At 39.9% G+C, this 26,839-nt stretch overlaps 2 protein-coding genes across 2 annotated transcripts in view; both read right to left on the bottom strand.

Annotated features, from left to right (window-relative positions):
- BCO2 (beta-carotene oxygenase 2) overlaps window positions 1-15,422 on the bottom strand; it is a 34,996-nt gene extending 19,574 nt beyond the window's left edge. Inside the window, exons 1-5 of the mRNA XM_008579947.1 lie at window positions 15,335-15,422; window positions 9,026-9,230; window positions 1,539-1,750; window positions 1,092-1,207; window positions 286-388 (exon numbers count right to left, since the gene is read on the bottom strand). Of these exons, the coding sequence (XP_008578169.1) occupies window positions 286-388; window positions 1,092-1,207; window positions 1,539-1,750; window positions 9,026-9,230; window positions 15,335-15,422 (724 nt within the window). The remainder of the gene's footprint in view (window positions 1-285; window positions 389-1,091; window positions 1,208-1,538; window positions 1,751-9,025; window positions 9,231-15,334) is intronic.
- A 1,391-nt stretch (window positions 15,423-16,813) lies between these two features.
- On the bottom strand, window positions 16,814-21,507 carry TEX12 (testis expressed 12). The gene is made up of 5 exons (XM_008579946.1): window positions 21,054-21,507; window positions 19,716-19,794; window positions 18,685-18,796; window positions 18,539-18,590; window positions 16,814-17,581 (listed from the first exon to the last, which is right to left on the bottom strand). Exons 2-5 carry the CDS (start codon window positions 19,776-19,778, stop codon window positions 17,437-17,439), a joined length of 372 nt encoding a protein of 123 aa, XP_008578168.1. The 5' UTR covers window positions 19,779-19,794; window positions 21,054-21,507; the 3' UTR covers window positions 16,814-17,436.
- Window positions 21,508-26,839: the final 5,332 nt, after the last annotated feature.

Genomic DNA, 26,839 nt, shown 5'->3' with positions numbered 1-26,839 from the left:
AAATATATATATATATATATATATATATTTATTTTTTTTTTTTTTTTTTTTTTTTGCAGCTGGCCTGTATGAGGATCTGAACCCTTGACCTTGGTGTTATCAACATCATTCTCTAGCCAAGTGAGCTAACCAGCCAGCCCCAAATCACATATTTTAAGTTCTTAAATTCAGTAATGCCCCTTTGGAGATTTCCTTCTAAACCTTTCAAATGAAATTTTGTATGTTTACCCTGGGAAGACAGTTAACTCCCAATTACTTCTAAAAAGACATCCATCCCAACTTTACCATGTGGGCCATACGAGTTCCCCATATTGTACGCTGTTCCATCGGGGTCATAATGAGGATGTGCAGTTGCTCCATTCACAGCAATAAATTTGCTCCAATCTACCTGCAAATGTAAGACCACTTGAGACTTTTAAATGTTACATGGGCAGATCTCTATTTACATGTATAAATAGTAGGAATGTGTCAAATATTTTAAAAATTAGATATGAAAACTACAGTCTAAGTCCTAATTTTTTTTACCTCTGAGAAATCAAAATCATTTTTCCCACAATGAAAAAGAAACAGACCAAAAAAACCAAAAAGCAAAAATCTGCCACCACCAACAAAAAGACAAAAAGAAACCTGAACAGATTTGCCCAAGATCACAGGAAAGCTCAAAAATAAGCATGAGAATTCAAATTCAAATTCTGGTCTGAATTTTTATTTCTAATTAATGCGTTAAGTGAAGATAATATGGGTCTAGACTGCCTCTAGTCCAATACTAACTGTAGCTAGGAAGAACATGAACTTGTCAAAGTAGATCAGTTCTGTTCTGTTTCTCCTTTAACCTAGCCTTCAGATATTAGGACTAAGGAAGGATTTTAGGATTATCTTTAAAAAAAAAAAAACAAACCCAACCCCACAGTCCATTCTAATCATTCTAATAGAACAGAGGGTGAAGGTGACCTGAATCAATGGATAACTTTGTGTTTAGTGTGGTTAAGACTCTAGTTTCTTCCTCAGATACCTATTACTCTAAAAAGTATTTTGAATGAAAAGAAATTTTAGAATCTACTTTGTTCTTCTGTTTTTAACCTGTACATTACCTTTTCTGTTTTTTCCAGAGTTTCAATGTCCACTTTATTCATAAAGTTGGTCTCAGTACTAACGTAGTAATCACCCTTGTACCGCACATAGTTGACATTGGTGTTGTCGGTTATGGCTGAAAGGAAATCCTAGAGTTATTTAAGCACCATGGCTTACTTTAGCAGACCCCAAGCACACACTCAGGAAGAGAAAGCAGTTTCAACATCCTCTCACACCAAAAAAAAAAGTTCTATTTTCAAGAATTGTATTTGTTTAGATTGTCATATTTCATAATTATTTAAATAATCAACACTATCAGAGCTGGCCAATTTCTCAGTTGGTTAGAGCACAGCCTTGTAACACAAACAAGGTCAGGGTTTGGATCCCCCTACCAGCCAGCTGCCACACACACAAAAAAGAAAAATCACTATCACCTACTAATTCTGGGCATATTAAAGGCTGCTTACCAGGCAGCTCAAACTTTGACATGAAACGTTCAAAAATGTTCTTGCATGGATCTGGGAAAGCCAGTGTGCCAAATTCTGAGATCACAATTCGATCTTGAACACTGTTGGCCTTATACGTATCACTCTGTAGAAACTTGCTCCTGTATGTCACTGTGCCCTTCTCCATCTTGAACTGGTGAAGCAAAGCCATTCCATCAAACCAATGATTGTATCTGAAAACAGTAGGGAAAAAAATAGAAAAACAAAAGCACATGGTCAAAATCAGAGATGGAGTGATTGATATATCTTCATTTCAGATATAGAGGTAAGGAAATGGGATGGGTTCCCAGCACAACCTGATTAGTCAGAGAGCTTGAAATTAAGAGAGGATAGAATTTTGAGTACATCCTGGGATACAACAGGAAAGAGCAACTTACATTTTCCTGACCCTTACCCCATGATTCTCACTCTCTGTCAATAAGTTCTCATTTTAGAGGGCTAAAGAGAAACCCTACAATGGTGAATCCTAAGATAATTCTGATCTTTACCCTATGGCTAAGAGAGTAGCATGATAGGATATGGAATGCTTGACATTTACCAAATTTGAATGAATTCCTAAGCTTTTAGAAATAGTTATCTTCATATTTTAAATGTATTAAATTTACTTTTACTTTAAAATTTTTTGAATTTATCAAGATTATGCTAAAGTAAACAAGATAAATAACCTTCCTGGATAATCATTTTTGTCCATATGATTACACTAGAAATGATCTACTTAAATGATGGAACATGGAATAACTGTAAGGAAAAGTCTGTGGCTTTGCTTTTAAAAGGGTTTATCTTTTGGTCTTTTCTTTCATATGCTTGACAGATGGAATGTTTAATAACTTCAGTATGGATAAGTGAAGAGACCAGGTAATAACTCAAGTGAGGGAAGATAAGAACCTAAACTGAAGCAGCAGTGGTTAGAGAAGGAAAAATTCCAGAAACAAGTGATAGGTGACTAATAGGATGTGGCAGTGACAAAAAGAGAGGTTCCATGAGTCAGGCCCTAATGACTAGCTGGCTGATGCTCTAAGATTGAGACTATGTAAAGAGCAAGTACTGGGGAAAAGCAAACAGTTGTTTTGAACAAGAGTCTGAGTTATTTGTAGAAAAACAGAGTAGAAATGTTCCACAGTCAGGGTTGGCAAAATACAGGTCTAGAGATCAAGAGATGGGGGTGGGGGGCCGGCCCGGTGGCGCACTTTATAAGTGCGCCACTTGGGAAGCGCGGCGGCGCTCCCGCCCGAGGGTTCGGATCCCACATACAGACCGGTTCCCGCTCACTGGCTGAGCGAGGCGCGGGAGCAGCGCCGAGGGTTGCAATCCCGTTGCCGGTCCCCGGTCCGGTACGGGGGCAACACTGAGGGTTGCAATCCGTTGCTGGACACGGAAAAAGATAAAAAGACAAAAAAAAAAAAAAAAAGAGATGGGGGGGGGATGGGTGAAACATGTTTGAGAGTACGTATATACAAGTTTGCAAATGAGGTAATAACTATGCAAATGAGATACTACCATCTACTGAGAACTTACTACATATCAGATACTGTGCTAAGCACTTTGCCATATCTTTTCAAATATATATATGTATATGAAATATATATATTTCAAATATATATATTTCAAATACATATATATATGAATATATATTTTTCCCTTACATTGATCCTGTGAGGAACTATTATTCCCATTTTACAGATGTGGAAACCAAGGTTGAGAGCAACAACATGCCCACAGTCACAGGGCTGGTAAAGGACTGAACAAGGATCTGAACTCAGTGCTCACTCCAAGTCCTGGGCACTACAACATCCCACAAAGTAAGGAGAACTATAAGAAGTTATAAGGCAGGAAAGGGAATGGGGAAAGATGATGATGCAGCAAGGTGTCAGAGGAGAGGAAGAGGGCCACTTCCTCTGATCAGGAGTGTGACCCTATGTGGAGGAATGTGGTGGTGGGGAAAACAGAAGATGAATGAGTTCAATCCAATAGCTCCTCTAGCTATTATGAGGCAGGCCAGTCTATCTGTTGACAGTGAAAGGGACAGGTTTGGAGAAGACCCTGTGGGAAGCTGGGAAGACCAGTGACTGCTAGCGATGTGCTGGCAGAGCCAAGTACTCAGCCAGGGCAGGAAGTCAGCACTTTGTGACTGAGTCAGCCAGCAAGTTTATGTGGTTTGTGCCAGAAGTACTCAGCAGGCCTGGGCCATGAGCGGAGGAAAGCAAGAACGGGCTCATCTAGGACTGGAAATGGTCAGAGGAGAGGCAGCAATCAGGGCAAAGGAAGTGACGGTGGTGGTGAAAGTGTCTGTGAGTGACAGAGTGTGGAGTCTGNAGAAAAAAAAAAAAAAAAAAAAAAAAAAAAAAAAAAAAAAAAAAAAGAAAGTGATTACTGCAACAATGGAGAAACATTTTAAAACGCTATTCATGCAAAGAAGGAGCAACAGGATGGAAGGACGGGAGATCAGGGAAGGGTCAAGAACATTTGGCTGGTTCTTTAAGGAGGTTTGCCAGTTGGAGAGGGAAGGGCCAAGGTGATGGAAGAAGGAAGGACTGTGAAGGCATGTGGCATCTTGGAAGAAGAGTCAGTTAATGAGTGTGTGGGCAAAGCTGCCTGGGTCTAGTGATGATGATGGAGAAACAGGTCAGCACAAGACCTGCCAGCACTGTGATGGTTAATTCTAGGTGTTAATCGATTAGATTAAGGAATACCTAGAAACCTGGTAAAGCTATCTTTTTGGGTGTGTTCGTGAGGGTGTTTCCAGAAGAGATTAGCATGTGGGTCTGAGTGGACTGGATGGGAAAGATCCACCCACCATATGGGCAGGAAACATCCAATCTGCTGGGGGGGCTGGAGAGAACAAAAACAAAGGAAAAGGTGAATCGCTCTTTGTTGGATCTGGGATACATTCTGTTTTTCTGTCTGTGCACATCAGAACTCGAAACTCCAGCTTCTGGGTTTCAGGACTTAAACCAACAGCATCATTGGCTTCCCTGGTTCTGAGGCTTCGGACTTGGACTGAGCCATGCTACTGGCATCCAGTTTGCAAATGGCCTATTGTGGGACTCCTCAGCCTTCACAATCATGTGAGCTAATTCCCCTAATAAACCCCCTCTCATATATTTATACATATCTTATCGTTTCTGTCTCTCTGGAGAACCCTAATACAAGTACTTGGATTTCAGGCTTAAAGACCTTCAATAGAAAGTGTGTACTTTTGAAACAGGAAACTCTTAGAGCTGCATCTTAGAAAGGTCACTCTGGACACAGAGTAGACTATGGGATAGAAAAGCAGCATGCAGATTTGGAGAAACCAACAATGAGACCAGGCAATAACTCAAGTGAGGGAAGATGAGAGCCTAAACTGAAGCAGTACCAGTTAGAGAAGGACGAATTCCAGAAACAAGTCAGAGGTGATGATAGGATGTGGCCGTGACAAAGAAAGGGTCCAGAAAGTCACGCCAGTCATTCAGTCGGTGATGCTCTGAGATGAAGACTATGTGAAGAGCAAGTATTGGGGAAAAGCAAATAGTTGTTTTGAATAAGAGTCTGAGCTGTTTGGACAAGTGAAGTAAGATGAGTAACAAAAAAAATTATTTTACAAGGTGCTGTCAAGGGGATAGAAGAAGAATCAGGAGAAAGTGTTTATTTAAGTGGGAATCCGGGGAAGAGGCAGCTTTAAAAGGGGAGATTAATGAGGTTAAATGCTGTAGAAAAATCAGGCTGAGGACTGGAAAGGCCATCTGATTTAATAATTAACAAGCTGCGGTGAACTTTTTGAGAACAGATACTGTGGAGTGGTGTGATTAAGGTCAGATGGCAGGGCACTGGGAAGACCCCAGCAAGTAGGAAAACTGCAGCAGCATGGGGAGGAGAAAGCGTGTTAGCTGGAGAGGAAGGTGGGAGAGGGAATGAGGGGTTTTGAGGCTGAGAGGATCTGTAGGCTGAGATGAAGTTGGTGACAGAGAAACAGGGATACGAGAGTGGGGGAATGATGCAGCAAGGTGTCAGAGGAGAGGAAGAGGGCCACTTCCTCTGATGAGGAGTGTGACCCTATGTGGAGGAATGTGGTGGTGGGGAAGAAGGAAGCTGAAGGGGTTCAATCTAATAGCCCCTCCGAGTGTGACCCTATGTGGAGGAATGTGGTGGTGGGGAAGAAGGAAGCTGAAGGGGTTCAATCCAATAGCCCCTCCAGCTATTATGAGGCAGGCCAGTCTATCTGTTGACAGTGAAAGGGACAGGAGGTTTGGAGCAGACCCTGTGGGAAGCTGGGAAGACCAGTGACTGCTAGAGATGTGCTGGCAGAGCCAAGTACTCAGCCAGGGCAGGAAGTCAGCACTTTGTGACTGAGTCAGTCAGCAAGTTTATGTGGTTTGTGCCAGAAGTGCTCAGCAGGCCTGGGCCATGAGCGGAGGAAAGCAAGAACTGGCTTATCTAGGACTGGAAATGGTCAGAGGAGAGGCAGCAATCCCCAGGGCAAAGGAAGTGACGGTGGTGGTGAAAGTGTCTGTGAGTGACAGAGTGTGGAGTCTGGGCCAGGGAGAGGAAATCCAAAGACAGCTGAGACGCTGAGACAGTAGCGACTAGTAAGGAGAGGAGAACCTGAGGGAATGAAAAAATAGGTGTAATGGGAATGAAAGAGTGTGAAAATTGGGGTTTTGAGCACAGAGTAAGTTTCAGAGTTTAAGATTTCAGGGGTAGGGAAATTCTGTGGAGCTAGTTCCAGGTGTAGCCTCAGTATGTGGTCGTGTTGAAGTGGCACAGGGGGGACAATCATTGCAGTGGGGATGGTCCAGGAACTGGAAGGTTAGTCTATCATGATTGTGGATCCTGAAGTCCTCCCAAGACACAAGTAGATATTAAAGTGTAGAGGCTATTTACTATTCTGCCCAGATTCATGTAACTTAAAAAACTGATAAGAATGCCTCAATTAAATCACTGATTTAAAAAACTTTAACTGAAGAAAGGACTTTGGCATGTCACTACTATGACTGCATGTTGAGTAGATCTATTAATAGCAACTAACAGAGTGATCAGAGCTTCACAGACGAGTGGAGGCTATTCTTACACACAGGTGAAGGGTTACACTGCCCTTCTTAGGGTTTCTGCCCTTCCTTTTAAGTCTAATCTGGGGATCCAACCAGTAAATTGAATCTCCCTTTGACCTGAAGATATCTGTACTTTTCACCCAACAGAGGCAAGACCCTGCTTTTGCTACAAATGCTTACTGCTAGCTCTGCAAAAACTGACTTGAAGGACAAAATAGACACTTGTAAGGACCAGCTACATCACCCACTTCTGCCACAAAGATGTTTATCTTTTTTTTTTTTTTTAAAGATGACCGGTAAGGGGATCTCAACCCTTGGCTTGGTGTTGTCAGCACCACGCTCAGCCAGTGAGCAAACCGGCCATCCCTATATAGGATCCGAACCCATGGCCTTGGTGTTATTAGCACCGCACTCTACCGAGTGAGCCACGGGCCGGCCCCAAAGATGTTTATCTTAATAGAGGCCTGTGGTGAAAGCCCAGTCCCTGAGTGGCTCTGCTTTTGGTTTTAACAATGTACTAGAGCTTCTAGTTCTGCAGCAGATAAAATCCCATATGCATTTTGCAAAAGGCTGTTAACTCTGGGGGTTGAACTAGTAGTTTTCCCTTCCTTCCCTCCCCTTTCTCTCCTTCTCCTTGACTCATACTCTTCAAAATTATAACTTGTGTAAGAAAGATATGTTCAATGAGGAAAAGCACAACTACTCTAGTAGTTCACTCTCCCTCTTTTTCTTCATCTCCAAGCCTCCCCCACAACACCTACCACACAATCCCGTAACCTCCTCCCTACCCCACTCCCATTATAGCTTCTAAAGTAATTTCTTAAGGGCTTCTTGCATCAGCTGGGAAAAACAAAATTAAAGAAAAAAAAAAAAAACACTGCATTTTATTTCCTTCCAGCACGATCATTTTGTAAGTCTATTGCTTGGTGAAGACAAGACACAACAACTTCTGCAAATTAAAATATCTGGAATATTAAGAAATACATATCTTAATTGAAGATATCTTGAAATGCCCCTAGTTCTTCTTCTGTATCCAACAACTTCTGGAGAGGCAAGGTGGGACCATGATCAGATTTCAACCAAGCCCACGGGGATGATATAGCTAACAAAATAGAATGGTGGTTTCCAGGGGCTGAGGGAAAGGAAGAATGGGGAATTACTGTTTAACCGGCACAGAATTTCAGTTTTGCAAGATGAAATGAGTTCTGTGAATGGGTGGTAGCAATGTGAATGTACTTAATGCCATTGAATTCTACACTTAAAAATGGTTAAGGGCTTGCTTGGTTAGAGCATAGTGCTGATTACTACCAAGGTCAGTGCCATCTGCCCCCCCAAAAAACAAAAACAACAACAAAAGAATGGTTAAGATAGTAAATTCTATGTTGCATATATTTTACTGTAATTTTTTTTTAAAGGCAATGATTCCTGGAATGTCATTCTGCCAATAAAGATAATGGTCATTCAGACTTTTTAGTAACACAGATAAAAAGGCTTATGATAGTGTGAAGTTTTTTTAAAGCAAGGCAAAATTTTTCTAATATTTAGAAATGTTAAAAACAAAGCAGAGTCCTTCCTGGCCATAAGGATTTCTTCACATCACTTCATGTCCCTAGTAGACACACAGAGAAATGAAATACTAAAGAGTTATTGTTTTTTTTCATTTATTCACATCTATTTATTGAGTGTTATCTAGGTGCAGGTCACTGTTCTATATAGTGGGGATACAGGGTAAACTAGAGAAACTTGCCGTCATGGAACTTACATTCCAGGGGGGGAACGCAGCTAACACAAAAATAAACAAAAAAATACTAGACATTTATATTGCTGTGTAGAGAATTAAAATAGGTAATATAATGAATACTTGTGTTTTAGACTGGGAGATCAGGAAAGGCTCAAAAGATGTGAGATCTGAGTTCATATCTTGCTTTGTTTTGTTTTGTTTTTTGAGTTGGTATCTGAATGACAAGAATCAGACTTGGAAAGATTAGGCAATTTAGGTGAGAGAGCTAATGCCAAGATGCTGAGCAAAAATAATGTGCCTAGTTTGAGGAACTGAAACAGGCCATTGTGTCTGGCGAGTACTGGGTGAGGAAGAGAATGGTATAAGACATTGCCCTTCCCTCAGGAATTCGTGGTGAAACAGCTCAGGAGTCACAAAGATAGTTTCTGACACCTCTCCTCTTTTGGCATAAACCTACAGAGGGCTTCAAATTAACAATATTCCGCAAAGCAGAAAAAGCAGGACTTTCAAAAAAGAATTAAGTTTCCTTTTTTCTCCTTTAAGCTACAATTTCCTTATCTGTAATCAAAAAGATTGAATGGCAATGTTAGCTTCAGAGAGAAGAGGCAGATATGAATGCATATTCCACAGAACCAGCCCACGCCAAGAAATCCAAATTGTTCTCCAAAATCAAGGCTTACTTATCTTTCCCAAACTCAAATTTTCCAGGCCCAATTCGAAGCAGGTAGCCATTGAGCCACTTTGGAAAATGTCCTCGGACTCGGGCAGAGATGATCTGTGGTGTCTCTTCCACTGTGGTCAGGAGTGGTGCAATACAAGGCAGACCCTGCCGCTGCCCCGAGATGGCTTTTTTCTGATGAATATTTCTCACGTACTTCTTTAAAACTGTGAAGAGGAAACCAAAAGCATAAATTTTTTTTTTTTACCAGATTTTCTATAAACATGCCTGATTATCAAAGACAATAATCTTATTGCCAACTTGAGAGAAATGTGAACCTAACACCAAATATAGTCTCCAAATTCCTTTCTCTGCTTCCTCATTCTCAGGCTACCAACACTTTGGTTCTCCATTTCCGAACCACAGCAATCCTTCTTGTATGTCTTGCAGTACTAATCTGCCTAAGAATTAACTCAGGACTTTAATTACTATTTTTATCATTTCTCATAGTGAAACAATGCTTGTCTTTTTATAAGAATAAATCTACATGCTAACCCCAGATTTCTAACAGCAACCTCATTGTTATGATAAAAAATGACCACCATTCATTATCATAATTACATTGACCCTAGTACTTTAGATACACCAGAATGTGATCCCAAAAATTTCTTAGTGATTTCTGTGAATTTAATAGGATCTTAAATGTAATTTATTCTATTTTAATAGCATATACATGAATGAACATGGCATTTCCTAGAAGGGTGTTATAAATTACATTTTGCAGTAATACCAAGTCTGAAATTACCTGAAGTCCAAAAGCCATAAGTAAAAAATAAATAAAAATAATTTTAAAAAGAAAAAAACAAAACAAGAAAATCCACAAGAAGTAAAAATCATTATTGTATAATTAGGAACTAAAACTGTTTCATACTTACTTAGTGTTCACAAGGCAGTACTGTCTTAATGCAGAGGTATGGTCAAATATATAATTAATCAGGTGTTATAAAATACAGTACTTTATTTTCTTTCATAAAAGTTTAACAGTGATATAGACGTCTAGACTAGAAAAGTGAACTAAGACATATGGACACTATTCCTCTAAAGACATACGATTTGCATTTTTAAGCAAGTTATAGTATTATATCTATTATCCCATTTCTTTTAAATCTTTCAAAAATTCAGTATGTAGCACAAGACCTTCTATTTTTCCTGTATGACATGTAACAATTCAGTCAAACCCAACTATTTCCTGATTTCTCAAATAAAATTCACTTTCACCCTGAATGTCCTTCTCAATACCTATTCCTAAGATATTGTTCAAGGGCAATCTCAAACATTACTTTCTTTAAGAGTCAGCATAGTATAATATTTAAGAATGTGGGCTGGGGCTCGGCTTGGTTCCAGACTGCTTGGGTTCAAATCTTGGCAGAACCACTTCCCAAATAAGCAGCCTTTTTTTTTTCCTTCATTGCATTCATTGCCCAGATTTTTATTGCCCCTGTGTGCCTGTGCTGGGAGCTGCCCTCATGAAACTTAGCTGTCTAGAGCTGGCCTTTGTAATGCCCCTAGTGCCTAGTCCAGTGCTTGCTTCGTGCTGGGCATGTTGGAAGGGGACTTAGGTTTATTCCTTATCTTCTCAGTTAGGGCTCTGATTAGTTTCCTATTATGGCTGTTATTACCACAAACTTAGTAGCTTAAAACACCACAAATGATTATCTGACAGGTTTTTTTTTTTTTTCTTTTTTCTGTTATCTGACAGTTCTGTAGTTCATAAATTCTTTTTTTTTTTTTTTTTTTTTTTTTTTCTGACAGTTTTTTTGTTCAAAAATTTTTTTTTTTTTTTTTTTTTTTTTTTTTTTGTAGTTCATAAATTCAAAGTAATTGTTACTGGGCTAAAATCTTCTCCATTTCCTTATCTTTTCCATCTTCTGGAGTCTGCCTGAATTCCTTGGCTCGTGGCCCCTTCCTCTCCACAGCTAGCAGCACAGCATCTCTCTGACCCTGCTTCCACCCTCATCACATCTTTTTCTCACTGTCTGAATCCCCAAATGAGCAGCCTTGACCAAGACACTTCTAACCTCTTCATGCTGTTTCCTCCTTTTTTTTTTCTTTTTTGGCAGCTTGTCAGTATAGTGTTTCCTCCTTTCTAAGGTGGGCATAATAATAATTCTTATCATTCCAGTTAGAGTGAACAGGACTAAAGTACCCCCTCAAGATGGAGGAAGTAGAAGGGAGGAATTGTACCAGCAGAACCCCCTATATTTGATCAAATTTGATCCTTTTCCCCTAGGGCTGAAGCAGTCCTCAGCACTGGAGTAAGTTAACAAGGCAAACTTGCTGGCCAAGTCCCCAGAAATAGGAGTATGCTTGTCTGGCAGAATATAAGATAAGCATAAAGGCTAGCATGCATTTGTCTGAGTTCCATCTTTTCCTATGGTTACTCGATATTTTGAACCTTGGTTATGGGATGGGATGACATTATTTACGTAAATGTAAAAAGGTCTTCCAGATAGCCTGGAGCTTCAAACTTGCTATGAGCACTTACTGTTTAGACCCTGAGAAACCAAGGAAGACAGACATCAATAAAGCTGTGCTGATTCCACCCCAAAGCAAATCAAAATCCTTCAGGACTCTTAGATAACATCAAGGATCAGAACAGAAACTAGATGGAGCCTTGGCAAGAATTTGCACCTGGCCCCTTACAGGTCCCCTCCCTCCTGCTTTTCGCTTCCCACTTCTTACCCCATAAAAACCCTTGGTTAGTTTGAGAATATGAGATGAGTTAGCCTACCATCTTCTTCAAGTTTACCAGTCCTGAATAAAATTGCCTTCCCTTTTCACACGTTTGACTTTTGAGTCATTCGTTTCTGTTTGGCAGCAGGCAGCAAGACTTGGGTTCAGTAACACTCCTAAGACTATAAGTAATAAATAGCTGTTTATGTAAAGCTTTTGAACAGAGTAAATATTCAAAATATGCTAGCTATTATTTACACAGCTTTTAATGATTAATCTAACACAATGTAATATCTTCTTTCTTTGAATTATTTTATTCATAAAGTGCTAGGCACTGCTGAGGAATAAAAAGTATTAGAACTCTGAAATAAAGGAACTCACTGCCTAGTACAGACATACAAACAGATCATTGAAACTGTAATGAATGTTTTATTTCAGCATTGTTTCTCAACGTCTGATCTGAGGACTACTTGTAACAGAAATACCATATTATTGCCAAAATGCAGATTCCTGGACTCCACTCTGCACCTCATAAATCAGAATCTCTGGGGAGGGACAAGCAGGTATTCTTAGGCATACTAAAATTTGGGAACTACAGTATTAGAGGTATAAAGAAGACGCTTTGAAAAGATAGAAAAGGAAACCTTCAGGTATTTACCTAACTCTACTTTTATTAACATTATGCATATTTATCTTATCCTCCTCTTAGATTAAGATAAATCCCCTGAGATCAGGTATTTTACTCATCTTATTTAAGTAGAATTAAATCAAGTACCTTGATTGGGCATTTATCTGAGTAGAGATAGTACATGAATTTAAAGTATTTTACATTTTAAAAAATATTTACATGTCTATATGTTCTAATACTTCATAGCATTCTGTTAGCAGTATAGTATATGCTCTTCAAACTTTCCATAGTACTAGACATTGTTGTCTACAGCTCATTAAAACCCGTTCTAATCTTGGCTTCTGAGACATTGTACTATTCTAACTTTCCTACTCCCTCTCTGACTGCTCTCTGCTTTATGCCAGCTTCATTACTTATTAGCTAACAACCTTGGGCAAATTACTTAGTCTCTCTGAGCCTCAGTGATAAAATGGGGATAAAGGGAGGTTAATATTCCTGTTCATGTTTATCATCATAGTTAAATATGATAGTAGATACTTTCCAAATGTTAACTCCCTTTATTGACTCCTTTTCCCCTTATCATCTCGAATGTATTCCTAAAGTGTGACCTTTGACCTTTACTCTTTAATCTCATCACTCCCTTGATAATTTTATCTAGTCTCCTAATTTCACCAATTACTTTTTGAAGCTGACTTCCAACATGTCAAAACAGAATTCTTCATATTCCCCTTTCCAATTTTCCCTCCTGTTAAATCACCTAGTTTTAAGATCTGTTGGCCTTGAACTTATTTTCTCCACTGTCCCTCATATTTACTAAGTAGTTAAGTTCTGCTGACTATACCCACACAGCACCAGTAAGGAGATGCTAAGGGGATGATATAGGGTGGCCAGTATAAAGTACTAGGGCTCAAAAATCTGCAAGGATGCCTGGAGGAAATACCTTGCAAAGATCTTTCCTCCCTCCAGGGTAGGTGCCCCCCCCCATTTTTTTCCTGGCCTAAACCTGTACTCATCAGCATTGATGCCTCAGATTCTCTTGCCTATCAGTCACTTCCTTCCTACTGTCCTTATTTAGGCCCTCCCAACCTCTTAACTGGAAATTATAACAGCCTCCTAATTGGAAGGAGAAACTAGATAGAAATCGAGCTATCTTCTACACCAGAGTTCCCTAATTAGTGGGCCTCTTGATCCCCTTAGTCCTTGAGATGGCCAGAGGCCCCAGGCCAATTGCCTCCAGCTCTAAGTAGCTCATCAGGGCTCCAGACCCCATCCAATTTACCCCAATGTAAGGTAAAATATTAACATTTTCTACATGTGCTATGATGTGAAAAAGGCTAGAAAGAACTGCTACTAATTTTCTAAGTATAGATCTGATTTCATCATATGTTCTTTCATAATACCTTCACAAACGGCTCCTCACTGTCTACCAGGTAAAGTCTAAACTCCTTGGCCAGGCACTGATGAAGGCCCTGTACAGTCTCACCCCAACCTACCTGTGCAGTTCTGTCTCTCATTAATGCCTTCTACTCCAGCCTAACTGGACCACTACCTATCCTCTTCTCATCAAAATCATACCATTCTTTTTTTTTTTTTTTTTTTTAAAGATGACCAGTAAGGGGATCTTAACCCTTGAGTTGGTGTTGTCAGCACCACGCTCAGCCAGTGAGCGAACCGGCCATCCCTATGTGGGATCCGAACCCGGGGCCTTGGTGTTATCAGCACCGCACTCTACCGAGTGAGCCACGGGCCGGCCCAAAATCATACCATTCTTTTCACCTAGATTTCCCATCCCCTTCAGATGAAATTCACTTACTCAACTAATCCTTCAAGATCCAGTTTACATGTCACCTGCTTCATAATCACAGCATTCCCATTTCCTACAGCAAGAACTGATTTTCTGGGGCCAGCCCGTGGTTCACTTGGGAGAGTGTGGTGCTGATAACACCAAGGCCATGGGTTCAGATCCCTATATAGGGATGGCCAGTTAACTCACTTGGAGAGTGTGGTGCTAACACCACCAAGTCAGGGGTTAAGATCCCCTTACCAGTCATCTTTAAAAAAAAAAAGAACTGATTTCCTTTAGTCTGAACTCACACAGCATCTGTTTATAGCTCTCTTATGGCCCTTATCTTATTGTCTCAGGTGATAAAGGTGAATATACTTTATAACTTCTAAACTTCTACTACCAGTACTCCTTGAGTTTTTGTTTCCCCTCTCCCTCTAGTACCTAACACATTGCCTTGCATACTGCAAGCACTAAATTACTGAATTAAATAAAAAAATTTTTTTGGCAGCTGGCCTGTATAGGGAATTGGGGACAAGGAAAGGGGGAGGGGGAAGGGGATAGATTGGATAAGGGGCATAAAGAATAAATATCATTTGTAACAATGAATATGCAAATATAAATAAATAAATAATAAAAATCACCTGATGATGTTACTCATGCTTTATAGGCTGCATTTATTTTGTGATTAAAAGCCTCAATTAAATCTAAAAAAATTAAAACTTACAGTGCATACCAATATGATTTCTGATAGCTTTATATCAGCCAATTTCAAGAAATACAATCATGTAGCAGTAATAGCTATAATAGAAAGCTACAATAACCAGTTTTAAGGCCGTCCCCCTGAATGCAAATAGAACCACCAAATATTTACATTAGAAAGCAAGCCAGTGATTTTCAATTTAGAAAAGTCTGAAGAGTGAATATTCTTCTTATTGCAGATCCAAGAGAATCCCTAAACCCTGAATTCTGCCCCTACATGTTGTATAAAATACACAAACATGAAGGCTGTTTCTATGACAAGGAAATAGTCCTGACTCCGTTAACTTCCGGCTCTGCGGAGTAGCTGCCTCTATCTGCTCCACACAGAATGGAAAGCTTCAAAAGCCCCCAGTAATCTTCAGGAAAGAAGCACAGAATTCTACGTGCGAGCTGGTAGGAAGAAGAGGAAGAGGTATACACCCTACCTGAGAGCCGGTGCACTATCAGAGAAAGGAAACCCATATTGCTGGTAGAAAGATTGCTGACAAAACGGTGAAGGATTTGAAAAAACATTTTGTATTGAGTAGATTTCAGTGAGACGCTCACTGGCAGTTGTAAGTAACACTAAACAAAGAACACTCACAGAGCTTTCTGGGCTGTTCCGGGCTCACTGACAGAACGGGGTGGAAAAGTGGGAGGGAAGGGGCGGGCCTTCGAAACACCAGTAATCTCTCTTAATCTCATTTCCATGACAAGTTTATCAACAATCTACACATAATAAAAAGCTGTTTGAAATATTAAAATTGGACCACCAGTGGTGGTCTCCCTCCCTAAAGTTTCCTTTTGCGAATCTGTCCCCACATTACAGTTAAGTCAGTTAGTTGATCTTGATCCAAGGATTCAATTTCATTATGCCGTTCCTCTCTGAAAGATTCAGATACAGAATAAAGTCCAAATTTAGATTGTCAATAAAAGACTCTACTATCTGGCAACAATTTATCTTTCATCCTTTGTTTCTCCTTCCGTCATTTCATCCTTTCTTTTCTTTTCATTAATTTTATATTTTCTGACAATCTAGTATGAATAGCATCCAACGAAGTTATGCCCTTAAAAAACATACAACCACATACGATCTTATGAATTTAACAAATATTTTTGAGCACTAATATATCAAATACTGTGCTATAAAGTGAGAATACCAAGAAAAAGATTCAGTCCCTGCTCTTTAGCAATTTAGGTAATACACTATTCCACTCTGTGAATTTTTTTTTTTTTTTTTGGAGAAAACTGTAAAACTTTATTGTCAGATATCCAACATAAGAACAGTGTGCACTGTTTCAGCTTGTCTTCTTTTAAACCTGTGGTTCCCTTTTGCCTGCTTCTGGGATTTTAACAGGCTCTAGACTGGGTAAAATTTCCCCCACCATCAAAAAAATCTCCACATTTACCTCCACTCTTTGGCTGAGACAGTTCCTGGAGATCAGCTTTCAGTTCAGTCTCTTGAATCTCAGATGCTCCCTCATCTTCTCTCTCCTGACCAGCAGTAATATTCCAACTTTCACCTGATGGCTCCTCTTGTTGAGATTGTTCATTACTAGGCTGCTGGGCAACCGCAGGCCCAATCAGCTGAGGAGACCCTTGATCGCCTCGCCGTCCACTAGCTCTGAACAATCTTCCACTTCCACTCATATTTCACGCAGCAGGTTCTCAGTCGCTGAGAAAGAATGAAGACTGCAGGAACACGAACTCTCCCAGCACAGCTGTGCACGTGGTACGCCTCAACTTTTTAAACTATAATAGGATTGAAGTGACCTGCCAAATTCATCTTATTACTTATGCTTTTCTCTTTACTTCTGGATGACTAACCTTCATCCCACACCACACTGTTGCTAAGGTTTCTCAACATAATTCATTAACAGCACGCATTGATGCGCTCGATGTGTAAAAAGCCAATTCAGACAAGGTTATAGTTAGTAATTTCTGGTTTTTATTTTACTACTTTTACCACAAGAAAATAATTTTAAACCAAGAGCTTTGATTAGCCATATATAATAACTAATAGTGAAAATAATAAAATAGTAAAATTAAATAGCAATAGCACACAGTTATATTTTATTACATATTGAGAAACTGGACAAATTACCTTTAAGGTTTTAATGTTCTTTTATAATACTGACCATGAAAAACATTTTAAAACTATCACCAAAGCTATCTGTTATTTAAAGAAAATATTCTAAAGAAAAAAGAACAATATTGTAAACATTATCAAATCAACTGGGTCCTCTTTTAGAAGTTTAAGAAAGGCTAGGAAGTTTAAGGAAAGAGAAGAATCCACATAAATTTAAATACCTTACATTTTTATAAAATATGCCAAATATTTGACACTTAAAAGAGAAACTGCATTACTTCAAATTAATTTCCAGCTTGAAGCCCCTTTTAAGTCTAGAAAATAAAGTCAAGGAGTTTCCTCTTCTCTGTTTAAGATACACATTTCCTTTAACAACTAGAGAGCTTTCAGAGCATAAATATCATTTTTTTTATTACAACAATAATGGGTTTAAATTTTCATCTTATTTTAAGTAACATTTTATCTGTGCAGTGTGTTTGCAATCACTGTAAACCTCTGTCTCAGGAACTCTCGTTTTTGTATTAAAAAGTTTTCAATAGTATTGGCTTCTTTGAAGAGTCCATCTATCTCGTCAATGTAAGATGCGTCTACTGCTGCTCTCTCACTAATGGGGAAAAAAAGCTTTATGTTAACCTAAATATTCATAAAGTCTAAACACACCATCACAGTGATGTTCTTTATTATACCATATTTGTTAGCTATTTCATTTAAATGGCTTTGTGCACCAGAGAGCTTCATTAATTTACTAGTACTCTTCAGGAAAAAGTTAATTATTCTCACAAATATGTTTTACCACTCAAAGGTCTCCTGATACAGCAGAAAGTGTATCTTATATGTTATAACTCTAATATTAAATTATATACATTATTTTTACAGCCACACAAACCATTATTCAAGTAAAGTATAATGACTATCCAGTAGTTTAAAAAAGCACCTTATAAAACATGATGTGCAGCCAATAAAATATTTTAAATTCAGCCTTCAAATATACATAGATAAAATAGAAATATCTTTTTTTTTTTTTTTTTAAAGATGACCGGTAAGGGGATCTTAACCCTTGACTTGGTGTTGTCAGCACCACGCTCAGCCAGTGAGCGAACCGGCCATCCCTATATGGGATCCGAACCCGGGGCCTTGGTGTTATCAGCACCACACTCTCCCGAGTGAGCCACAGGCCAGCCCTAAAATAGAAATATATGAAATATTTATCTTAATGTCACTCTGTTATTATCAACAATTTAACCAAATGATATTTTTCTCAAAGAGGTTTTACATAAAATTTAAAATGTAAGGTTATCTAATTAGAGACCAAGATATATCCAGTCTAGCATTAGCTTTGGCAATAGCAAAACAAAGGATGTTTAGTGGAAAAGTTGAAGTCATTCCCTGAAAATAACTAGCTAATCTATTATAAAGAACTGAGGTGGAATAAAAAATTCCAAAGTTTTAATTACTGGATAGGTTTTGTAGCCGCAGAATTAAACTTCCCATTACAGAGTTTCCAGAAGGAAATTTCTATTTCTAACATAAAACGCCTAGAGAATACACTAGAAGTACTTGCCTTAAGATCTTTGCATATGTAGACAACATTAGATTAATTTCCTTGCTCATATCTGTTCAAAAAAATCACCGAGTAAGTTATGAAATATAACAAACATTCTGCATTATAAAATTGATGCACAGAAATATAAGCATTTTATACATCACCATTCAAACCTTTCTCCAGGGTTTCATCTTTATAAAACAGTACAGAACTTTCTGAGAAAGATGAATCTGATTTTCCAAGAGAGGACAGCTGTGGACTATCTGGCATTTGAGGCTAATAGCACAAAGTAAAGGAGATAGGTAAATAGTCAATAAGAGCTCCTTAGGACATACACATTCTGTTTATTTTTTAAAAAGCAAATAAAATATTTTTCAGAAAAAACAAACATGCTAGAAATTATAGTCATTTGAAATTTTATTATCAAGGAAACCTTTAGGCCCAAGAAGCACCATGCTCAACATATTAAATTTTATTTTGGTTTTAAATCCCCTGGTGAAAAAGTGTCCTGTATGTGGAATCACTAGATGTTTTCACTGCAATATAGTAAAACTATAATTTTGACAATAGCCAAATGCTTGCAAAATTTTGCAAGATAACATAATCATCAAGGGAACAAATAATGTCCCAAATGCAACAGATCAACTGGTGAGGATAGCAGTGACGGACAGGATATAGTGCTCTTCTTTAAGAAGGTCAGTTACTACAGTACCTAGGTATCTTATTTATCATAGCAAAATAATTATGTAAAGTCCTAGGTATCATAAAGGTATGCACTCATTTCTGTCTCTAGAGCACAAGCTACCAAAATGAAATTTCCCAATAGTTTCTTGGACACCTATATTTAATGAAAAAGCAGCTGGAGTCAACATAGCTTCTGTTGGCACAATGCTAGCTCTGGGAATATGAAAACACTAAACTCCATCTGTCAATAGAGCTTTCTTTTTTTTTTTTTTTTTTAAAAGATGACCGGTAAGGGGATCTCAACCCTTGGATTGGTGTTGTCAGCACCACACTCAGCCAGTGAGCAAACTGGCCATCCCTATATAGGATCCAAACCCACTGCCTTGGTGTTATCAGCACCGCACTCTACCGAGTGAGCCACGGGCTGGCCTGGATAGAGCTTTCTTAAGTGGAAGAAATTTGAAATGTAAAATAGAATAAAAGATTAAGGTTTCAGGAGCACACAGCTTACCTCTAATTCTCTTGGCCTCTTGCAATTTCTAGTATCAGGTTTTACAAGGTGACTTGCCATCATATTCTGGAGGCACAAGCTGCAAAAGTGTAAAGCAATGCCAAATTTAAGTACAAACTCCATGCTACAGCTCTCTTGAATCCTTCCCTTTTTTCCACTCACACTGCGGCTGCTAATTTAGGCTCTCAATATCTGTCACTTACCTAAACTTAATTTCTCCCTTCTCTAATTCATCCTACCAACTGTTGTTTGGGTAATTTTCAAAACTTTGATTACTGCATTCCCTTAACTCAAAAACCTTCCACTGAGTATTCCTTGTTCCAAAATAAGTTCAAATTCCATGATACAGCATCCAGGGTCACAATCACCTGGGCAATCTACCATTCCCATCATTTTCAACTATTCCTCTATATACACTCAGCCAAATTAGTCTCTTTGGCACTTCTGCCATATTTCAGGACAGGCTCAGTTAAGATTCTTTCTTCACAAAAATCTTTTTTTTTTTTTTTTGGCAGGCCAGTATGGGAAACAACTCTTGACCTTGGTGTTATAAGGCTGCACTCTAACCAACTGAGCTAACTGGCCAGCCCGATCTTCACAAAGTCTTAATGTTGAAATAGATCATATAGTTTATCTGATTCAATCTCACTTTTTACAAATGAGAAAACAGAGACAGAGATGGCTGATCAAGTTCAAACAAGTAAAACTGGGCTGGGTCAGAAACAGGATCTCCTCACTTTTCTGAGATTGTTTCTGTTGACCCTACTTTATCTTACTATACCGTCAAAGTTCACTTTTAAATTACTTTCCCATAAATTCTGAAGGTATTTTCCCTAGGAGTCTGAAAGATTAAGTTTTAAACTTAAAGAAAACTTGTAGAAACTTCGAAGAGTACAGTCTCTTCGACTTAAAGATGAGGAACCCTGTCTACTTTCAAGTTACCGATTTAATGTTTGGTTTTTTTTGTTTTTTTTTTGTTTTTAGAAACTATGCTGACCTGGGTAACTGTGATGAATGTTTGATTAGTTGTATATAATATGCATATTTAAAAGACAGAGCAACAACAAATTATAAAGATGTTTGTTTCGTCAGTTCTGTATAGTACTTACGCAGTTCTGCCAGTACCTTTACAGTATATAAGTTTAAGTGCTATAAGAGTAATAATGTAGAAAATATTACACGTGCACAGCGTCCTAACTTTGCCTTGGGAGTTGAAAAACGTTTCAGAGAAGCCAACATGTGGTTTTTCTCTCTTCCCTCTTCCTCTTTTATTCTTCCCTTTCTTTCATACCTCTTCTATCCTCTCTCAAAGAACAGAAAGTGCATATCAAATAAAACCTTTTATAATTAAGTAGTTCTGTTTCTGCGAAAACGAGTTAGTTTTCCGTCATAATTGAAGACCTCAGCCGAATCCAGGCCTTGTGGAGAGGCTGGTCCTTCTCCTGTGACAACTACATTCAAAGCCACTGACTCCAGCTATGCAAACTTAGGCGCTGGTGACTTGGTCATTTCCAAGCACTACCTGCCCTGCCTTATGCATCTGCTTTCTTCTAGTCTCCTCTTCCTTCTCAACGCCATTCTGGCCCTCAGGTCACTTCACCTACCTTTTTCTCTCTTCCCGACCTTCCCTCCCCTCTCTTTCCTACTTGTGCTTCCGCCCCACTAAGAGACCCTAAAAAGAACCTTCTATCCTCTCACTGCCTTGCTTCTCGCTCAATCACACTCGCACAGGAGCTCATCCCTCCAGCCCCACCCCAAAATCAGTCTAAAACTCAGCGTCAGAACCTTCCTCGTAGGCGAAAGCGCGACACTGAGGTGAGCGGGCGCCCGCCAGTGCGCAGACTCCACGGGCAGAGGCGGGAAGTGCGTGGCCCTCCCGACAGGCAGCGCGCGAGTCACGTGACAGGGCAGGGCTGCCGCCTGGGCCTGGCCTACGGGAAGGCGGGCTTCCACGTAACTCCCGCTCTTTCCCGTTGGCTTGAAATCTTCGTCAAATGAAAATCACTTCCCACCTTCCCAGTGTGTGTTTGGAAGAGAAAGATCTGAAACCGGTCTCTCAGGAAAGGAGCAGTTTCCGAGGCAAGACCGGGATGTGTCCCCGCAGCTTGGAATCTCAGCAAAGAAACACAAAGATACTCGTAGTACACTGCCCCCTCTTTTCAAATAAAAGTCACGTCCTATTCCAGATAACCTTTTTGCAGGAAGGGTTTAAACCAGGGATCCCCTGGCCCACAAGCGAAGCTTCTAGATCCTGAATCACAGTTCCTGCCCCTCTCTGTTTGATGCAGCCGAACTTTCAGAATCATACTTTTTTTTTTTCGTTCTTTTTTTTTTTTTATCGAGAGCTAGAGACTGAATAGAATTACACCCTTTAGAAAATTCCTTTCTGGGTGCGTCAGTCAGTTTAGTCGACCTGATTGACAGCAGCTTTCAAAACTATTTTGTAACACATATGATTCACATGCATGTGGAGACTTTGACTGTTATTTTAGAGGTAGACATCCTAAACTGATGCCCAGTTAGTGGGTGTTGAAGAAAAAAACAAACAAGTACATCACTTCATAAAGCAAAGGTCAGTAACACCTCTGCATAAACTCTAGGTACATAATTATACATCTTAGCAAACTATTTAACACTTAAATATATTATTAATGTTTTTTCCCTTTTGCTAATTTGTGTTAGTTGTCATCAAGAATTGGTAGCATTGTGTATATATATTTATTTTCTGTTTGTGAAAAAGCCAGTTGTTTTAAGTAAGTTAGTAGAAAATAGGCATTTAGCTTGTTTAATTTGACTTGCTAACATTGTGAAATATAGACCACTTACTAAATACTAGACTAGATGATTATGGTGAAGTTATTGACAGTCTTTAATGGGTCCCAATCACTCACTGTGTGAGAACTGATAGCAATCTGTGTTGAATTGTTGCCATCTGTGGTAAAATGAAGGAAAAAGCAATAATTTTTTTTTTTTTTTTAAAGATGACCGGTAAGGGGATCTTAACCCTTGACTTGGTGTTGTCAGCACCACGCTCAGCCCGTGAGCGAACCGGCCATCCCTATATGGGATCCGAACCCGGGGCCTTGGTGTTATCAGCACCGCCGCACTCTCCCGAGTGAGCCACGGGCCGGCCCAAAAGCAATACATTTTTAATAAAGAAACATATTCACTTTAAAGGACTGATCTTTATTTTGATACCATGTACTTCCTAATTTTTTTTTTTTTTTGGTACTAAAAGTGTCCTTTCAGAGTTCCAGTCAAGATGGTGGAATAGACAATTCCCAGCATCATTCTCTCCCACAAATCAACCAAATTTACAACTATAAAAATGTAACATCAGCCAAGCTGGGGCCACTGGAGCTCAGGGGAAGAAGAGGAGACACCTATGGAGTTCATGAAGGCAGGAGAAACTACGATGAGAGAAAGAAAAAGCTGCTCTGAGCATTTCGGGCTGTGGCTGCTTTAAGGCTCGAGCTGATGAGTGCATGGAGCAGGAGCCGGCAGAAGCTGCAGCTGTGCCCTTCAGATGGAGTTACTTGGAGGCAGCAGGGGAGAAGAGGACCTTGGCGGCCGCAAGGACAGCAAGACCACTAATAGGGTTCCCGTGGACCCACACAGGAGTGAGGAGCCAGAACAACTGAAAAAAGGGAGCCATTCAGAGGCCAGTGAGTCATTGCAAGGGACCAGTGCAGGGTCCATCCCATGGGAAGTGTTTGGAGCATGGGCAGTGGGTGAGATGGGAACATTGGGAGAACACTGGGACACAGCAAGGACAGCCGATCTTGGGTTGCCCCCAGTCAGCACAGGACCACTCAGAGGAGAATGGTCAGGAATGCAGAATTGCATGGGGTGTAGTTTGATGAAAAAACTCAGGCCCAGATCAGAGATTCTACAGAACGCAGATCCACTGGGTCTCTAGAGAGCCGGAAGTACCTATAAGATCAACCATTAAACTCTGAGCTGCACAAAAAGCCTTCCCTAGGGAAACAGCAACAAAGTAGCAATTTAAACAACCACACAGCTCAAGTACTGGTTCCCACAGGAAGTTCCCCTGTGTTAGAAGCAAAGGGCAAAAAATTAGTTCTGGCTCAGGCACACCACCAGCACCTTGGTGGTGTGCCTGAGAACTGGAGGCTTGGATCCGGGGACCAGACCCCACTCCCACTTCCAGGCAAACTGCGCCAGTGCCTTGGGGCCAGCCCAGAGACCCGAGGCACAGAGAAGGGGACTGGACCACCTCCCACAACCAGGGACACCATGCCAGCACCTTGGGGACTGCCTGGGGACCTGAGGCAAGGAGAAGGGGAATAGACCTCTCTCCCACAACCAGGGACACCGTGCCAGCACCTTGGGGCATGCCCAGGGACCCAGGGCATGGAGAAGGGAACCAGACCACCCTCCCACAACCAGGCACAACATGCCAGCACCTCGGAGCCCACCCAGGGACCAGGGCATGGAGAAAGGGACCGGACCTCTCTCCCACAACCAAGCACACCAAGCCAGCACATTGGGTCCCTCCCAGTGACCCGAGGCATGGAGAAGGGGACCAGACCTCTCTCCCACAACAAGGCACACCACTCCAGCACCTCGGGGCCCACCTGGGGACCCGAGGCAAGAAGGGGACCAGACCTCTCTCCCACAACCAGGCCTACTACGCCAGTGCCTCAGGGCCCACCTGGGGACCCGAGGTATGGAGAAGGGGACCAGACCACCCTCCGTCAACCAGGCACACTGTGCCAGCACCTTGGCACCCACCCAGGGACCAAGGGCATGGAGAAGGGGACGAAACCCCTCTCCCACAACCAGGCACATCAAGCGAGCTCCTTGGGTCTCACCCAGTGACCCGAGGCATGGAGAAGGGCCACTTGTGGAGGGCCACCCCTCCCACAAGCAGGCACATGGTACCAGCGCCTTGGGGCCTGCCCAGGGACCACAGGCATGGAGAAGGGGACCAAACACACTCCACAAGCAGGCATACCGCCAGTGACTAGGAGCATACCAAAAACAGTACCTCCACATGGGTGGCCCACCGCAGCCACCACAATAACCATGGCTGCCGTGAAAGGAGCTAGACACCACAACCACCACGCAGATGGTCCGCCAACCACTGGAGTGCATTCACACAAGAGTCACCAGCAGAGACAAAGAAAAGAAGAGGATGTCTCTTTCCACAAAACCCATTTCAGAGTGACAGAAGAAGCATTTGCTCTATGATAATATTGGGGGACCTGATCACATCTCTCAGCATTGGACAGATCATCTAGGCAACAAATTAACAGAGTAACCATTATTCTTTCAGAAGGAGAGAAGAAATCTAGGGCAATTAGAGAGGGGAGGGGGAGAAAATGGGGGAAATGGGAGAGATTGGACAAGGTGCATAAAGAATAATTATGATTTGTAACAATATATATGCTAGTAATATTGATTTAATTAACATATCTCAATGTTCAACCCCCAAAATATGTATAATCAATTTTGATTCAATAAATAAAATAAATTTTAAAAAATAAATAAATTTTAATTTTAATTTTAACAAAAGTTTCCTTTCATGAAAGAAAAATATAAAGATTTTTAAGTATTTTAATGTCTTTACTTAGTAAAATATAAAGTTGTCCACTTAATGTTTATCTTTTCTTCATTATCATTATTGCTGTTTATTATTCTTAATGGTATGTTAAATCCAAAAGTCTGGGAAATACTTGATCTAATTCCTCTCCCAGCCTTCACATTGTATGATATCTAAACAGGTGGGTATCCATCTGGTTCTTAAAATATTTCCAAGTAAAATTATTTCACCTGATGTATAAATGCTTTCATCAGACTAAGAGAACACCATGGACTTTTTTTTTTTATCACTTTTTTTTCTTTTTGGCAGCTGGCTGGCAAAGGGATCCAAACCCTTGACCTTGGTGTTGCAAGGCTGCACTCTAACCCACTGAGCTAACAGGCCAGTCTCTTATTTTGTTTTTAAATCTTATCCATTGTATAAGCAAAATGGGTAAGACTAAGTGAGAAGTTGTAGAGGGTTTTAATTATCTAGTGCTTTAAAATCTTTGAAGGGCTGTCATCATGATTTCATTTAATCTTCGAAAACAACTCTGTGAAGTACACAGGACACAGACATTCGGGTTGCTCTATATCAAACAAAAAAAATATTCATCTGAAAACTTAGAACTGTGTAAATTTTACATTGTATATATTTTCAGCAGGAGAAAACTCACTGGCAATGGGCCATTTAAATTAGAACTTGTTTGAGGCTCCGACTCTGATTCCTGTTTGGCCCCATTTCATGCTTTTATGTTAATTGGACAATACAGTTGGAAGATAAAAACTTGTGTTTCAAATTTAATCACATATGTATTCTTATCACACACATCTTACCATGTGAAAATTTTTTTTCTTTTGACACCAAACACTTCCAACCATCCTGCCACAGACTTCCTTTGTTATCACTGCTATGGACATGTTTTTATGACTTTATAAAATGAAAACCCTATTTTGTTTAAAAAAAACTAGCTGCTTTTGTAAACATTTTGTTTCCAAATTCTAGAACCCCTGCGTTTTCATACCATATATGTACTGGCAAAAAACAAAAACAATGCCACCTTGTATAATTACCTTGCTAGCAAAGTAATATAATTCAGTACATGTTCATGAAAAAATTGCCTAAGAAATTTTCTTTGTTATTTTCAAGGCTTTGTTATTTTTGTTATTTTGTGATTTTTGCACACTGCTCTTTAAGAATTACATTTTAAAAGACTATATTTTTCTTCCTTTTTTTAATTTTAGAGAAGACTTTTTTTTTGTTCTCCACAGCTGGCTGGTACAGGGAACAAACTCTGGACCTTGGTGTTATCAGCACCATACTCTAAGCAACTGAGCTAACTGGCCAGCCCAGGAGAAAACTATTTCTAATAGATTACATATAAGCCCTAAAACATACATCTCCTCAAATCATATTTTAAATATTTTAAGTCAGAACTTTGCCACCATTCCAGGAATAGAAAGTTTTAGTACTGGAAACTGCAAGTAAATATTTGTTGTGGCATCTGAATTTTAGCATCCCTGCCCCCCAAGTTTACTTTCTGTTGCAGAAAATAAGAAAATTATTAAATAAAAATTCT

The sequence above is a fragment of the Galeopterus variegatus genome, unplaced genomic scaffold (assembly GCF_000696425.1).
Source record: "Galeopterus variegatus unplaced genomic scaffold, G_variegatus-3.0.2 Scaffold1986, whole genome shotgun sequence".
Lineage (NCBI taxonomy): Eukaryota > Metazoa > Chordata > Mammalia > Dermoptera > Cynocephalidae > Galeopterus > Galeopterus variegatus.
This window is presented reverse-complemented; position numbering and strand designations above follow the sequence as displayed.